Here is a 4,204-nt window from a genome sequence, read left to right on the forward strand (position 1 = left end):
CAAAGAGGGCCTGGTGGCGTAAGCCCCCAGGTTAGAAGCCGCGAAGCGGCCCTAGGCCTCTAGTTTCGTGTGGAAACACAACTGGTCTGGACTGGTTCTTGCCAAGCGGAAGGTTAGGATAGGACCTGGACAAGACCATTGGTCTGGAGTGGTTCTTGTCATATGGATGGTTAGGATTGGATCTGGACAAGAACTGTGATATAAGAACAAGCAAAGGTTAGAAGCCACGAAGTGGCCCTAGACCTCTAGTTTCATGTAGAAGCAGCGAAGTGGCCCTAGACCTCTAGTTTAGGGTACAAACACAATTGGTCTGGACTGGTTCTTGCTGTGCGGACAGTTAGGATAGGATCTGTACAAGACCTGTGATATAGGGACGAGAGAAGGGGGGTTAGAGTAGGTTACATTTCCTTGGCTTTTATTGTGCTGGGGTTGGTAACAGATTATGATTAACATTATTAGCGGGAATGAGATTACATGCCACTTTACACTGGCCAATAGGAATGCAAGTAGCTACTTCAGAAATGAAAATGGCGTGTACTACTCTTCAATAGGTTATAAAAGTAAATGTAGTTCTTGGGTGCAGATGGTGGGTTCCTGGACATCACAATGAACATGTCTCTCCTCCGAGACGCATTCGAGTTAAGATTTCATGCATTTCCACTTACTTATATCATAAGAAATATCTTGTCACTAGGGCTGGAGTTTTACCATCACAATATTCTACACAAAAATAATTTGAACAGATATGGATAAAATAACCCCCACAGCACCTGTTTTATTTGTTCTACACTATACAAACGAGTACAGTAAATTAAGTTGCTTATACATGTAGCAAGAAAATTCTTCATTACATTTTCACTGACTCAACTAAAACTCAATTTTAATTTTTCAAAATCTAGTGCTTTTCATCAGTCACTTTTATTTGGTTATGTCTGGCACAGGTGGTGACTACTTATGATGTATTTCATTCATAACCTGCACAGTTATTGATTCTAAGACGAAAGAGCTGAAAATGTGATCGCCCTCAAGACTCGAACTTAAAAATGTTATTTTTTTATAACTGGCTCTACTTTGCACTAGCACAGATAGGTCTTATGGCGACGATGGGATAGGAAAGGGCTGGGGGTGGGAAGGAAGTGGTCGTGGCCTTAATTAAGGTACAGCCCCAGCATTTGCCTGGTGTGAAAACGGGAAACCACGAAAGAACATCTTCAGGGCTGCCGGCAATGGGGCTCGAACCCACTATTTCCCGAATGTAAGCTCACAGCTCCGCGCCCCTAACCACACGGCCAACACGCTTGGTAGAACTCAAAAGAATACTCCACTTTACAGATGAGGTCAGTTAAATGAAATCACTGACCTTTACTGATATTCATATATAGATGAACGTTGACATCTATTCCCAGATGTTAGAATTATATTCAAAATCCACGAAGGAACATCTGTTAACATCAGGTAAGATTTAAGTCATCTAATTTTCCTTTCTCTTCTTTTTCGTCTTTGGTACAGGAGCATTTGGGTTCACTCCCTGATAGAATTGCCTCAGAAGCTGGAGAGCTCTCTCACTATTTGAATCAACCTTTCTTGGACATGGATTGGAAATAAACTCACCCGTATCAAGCGTTGAACCGAGACCTCCAAAACGATCGTTGTTACATGCATATGTGATACTAGCCACACGCAAATTATGCAAAGCGTCAGCGCACATTATACACGGTTCTACAGTCACAACTACATCGACTTTCCGGAAAACATCAACGGAATTAAGTCCATTTCCTTTGCACCATTTCAAAACCTGATCTACACAGTTTATTTCTGCATGCCGCGTAGCATTCCGTGTTTCATTAACAGTGTTAGTACTTTCAGCAATGATTCGTCCTTCGTACACAAAGATGCAGCCAACTGGAACTTCTCCAAGCTCTTCCTCAGCGATCTCAAAAGCTCTCTCCATCCATTCCGACATGGCAGGAGACAAATAATACACAATGATTCACTGTAACAATCATGAGCAAAGTGTAATTTATGATAATCGAAGAAAACACGAGCCACGTGTGATAACTCTCTTGCAGTTACTCCAGTTGCTAAACAAACCACCGTTGCCATGCAACCCAGTTGTCAGCTGATGTAAAACGCGGCACTACCAACATTAAAAAAAGAATTCAGGTAATACTGTCTCTACTGTATTTGCCACTACCAGCGCCTCTCTACTATAATCAGAGCGCGCATGTTAACCGTTGTTCAAAGACGTTCAGAGCAGACTACCTAAAGTAGGGCCCATGAGAGTTGAAGTCTGACGCAAAGAGGATAGATTAGAATAGAGATGAAACTCAATGATAAATTTCGGTTCCAAGCCACTTGGCGCTAGTAGTTTTAGTCTCTTTTCCGAGATAGCGCCACAGTGTGCATTCTGGTGCAATACCTTAGTATTACTATCAACAGATAGCGCGGAGAATTAACATCCGGCGCAGTGACGCACATCCGGGTATGCTTACGGCTCCTCCCCCCCCCCCAAACGGCGATAATAATGCAGTTCTACTACTTCCATGCCCAATACATTGTAATTCATATATTTTTATTTCCAAGTACTTACTACGTTGTAAATAATGATCTGATACCCCTAGTTCGTATGGCATACTATGTTACTGAGAACATAACCACACACCTCAAAGCAGCTTTAACTTCAAATGAATGATTGACACATTAACACAAATCTGATATTATAACAAATAAGAAATCCCTTCGAAAGCAAGACAATAGAGCACACCATACACAAGACAATGGGGTATCACATCAATATCCAAGTACCACATGAAAATAAAAATAACAGAATTAAATGCACTGAGACAGGAAATATATAGAACTACATTAATAGAACCATTCAGCTTTCAGCCCCTGATGTGTACTCAAACAGGAAATACAGGATTTCAGGAGGACTGGCGAAGATATATTTCAAATAACCAAGCACAAGGAACTAAGATTTACATCACAAGCACATGAGCACTTGGAATTGAAACTACACAAATACTGTAGCATCATGGGAACTATCGATTAAAATCGATATAAGTTTGAACAAGGTTAATCGATTGGGTAAAGTCGAATTCGATGCAATTCAGCAATATTATCTCCACAATGCTCGGCGTTTTATGACTAATTAATTTGTGAGAAGTGCCCACTGATTGAGGTTAGACTTGAAAAACTTTAAATACTTCACTTCGAGACAAAGTGCCTTTAATTATTAACAACGCTCATTTTATGCTTACTTGCGTGCCATCTACAGAACGTGTATATAACTATTTACACGTTATGAATGACCTCCAGCGCCATCTAGAAAAAGAGACTGAAACTACCTGAAGCTAGCTACAGATTGGAACCAAAAGCCCTATTAGCGCCACCAGCGAGAAAAATGGCCTGTTGCTATGGCAACAGAGTTGCAACATTTTAGGACGCCATCACCAAGTGGGTTGGCTTGGTCTCAGTCACTTTTGTCATTCATATTCTGACTGATTTCTTTTCTCGATGAAGTATCGTCTTCCTATTGTGTTTATTATACCGTAGATTATTTTTGAATTGTACAGGTACCGTTAACAATCGGAGTTAAATAATAAAAAACTATCAATGTGGGTAGTGTTGTTCTATTCTGTGATTAACATGTGCATTTGTTGAGATTATTGTCAGAAACTGATGATTTTGTTTGTGATTATGAAATCTTTTATATATATATATATATATCGATAATGTCGTTTTCTCTCTTAAATGCTGGAACTATTAACACGAGCTAAGAAACCGGTTAAGGTAAACGAATTGTATTAGGCCTAGGCCTACATGTTTTATTAAACACTCAGCCTGTCTGAAAGGGTGGTAGGCTGCAAATGGAGGTAACTATGACAACACAGCGTACTTCGTAGTTACAGCTTTCGCCGCTTGATTATATGGAACATATATAGATAGCGAGATAAATGTATTTATTCTCCGCTATTAGCTGACATCCATAAATATTAGTGTAAAAAGAAGATGCTGCATGGAATAGTGTTTTAAGAGTTATAAGTACTATAAGCTAATTTTTAACTGTGCTTAATTGTGTAAGTGATCAAGAATACAGCTGATTAGTTTTATTTATACAAAAACCATTTCATTTGGTGTGCTCTAATACTTCGTGTGAAAATGTAGTGCTTCCAGCATTCAATAATGTTGCGTGTGCAGCTTC

General features: G+C 39.7%; 1 protein-coding gene across 1 annotated transcript; it reads right to left on the reverse strand.

Annotated features, from left to right (window-relative positions):
- Positions 1 to 703: 703 nt before the first annotated feature.
- Positions 704 to 2,104, reverse strand: LOC136874879 (tRNA-specific adenosine deaminase 2). Its single transcript, XM_067148577.2, has one exon. The coding sequence runs from the start codon at positions 1,961 to 1,963 to the stop codon at positions 1,472 to 1,474; it is 492 nt and encodes a 163-aa protein (XP_067004678.2). The 5' UTR covers positions 1,964 to 2,104; the 3' UTR covers positions 704 to 1,471.
- Between the last annotated feature and the right edge of the window lie 2,100 nt (positions 2,105 to 4,204).

Source organism: Anabrus simplex, chromosome 5 (assembly GCF_040414725.1).
Source record: "Anabrus simplex isolate iqAnaSimp1 chromosome 5, ASM4041472v1, whole genome shotgun sequence".
NCBI lineage: Eukaryota > Metazoa > Arthropoda > Insecta > Orthoptera > Tettigoniidae > Anabrus > Anabrus simplex.

Coding starts and splice junctions, on each gene's coding strand:
- LOC136874879 (XM_067148577.2), bottom strand. CDS start 1,963: ATGTCGGAATGGATGGAGAGAGCTTTTGAGATCGCTGAGGAAGAGCTT.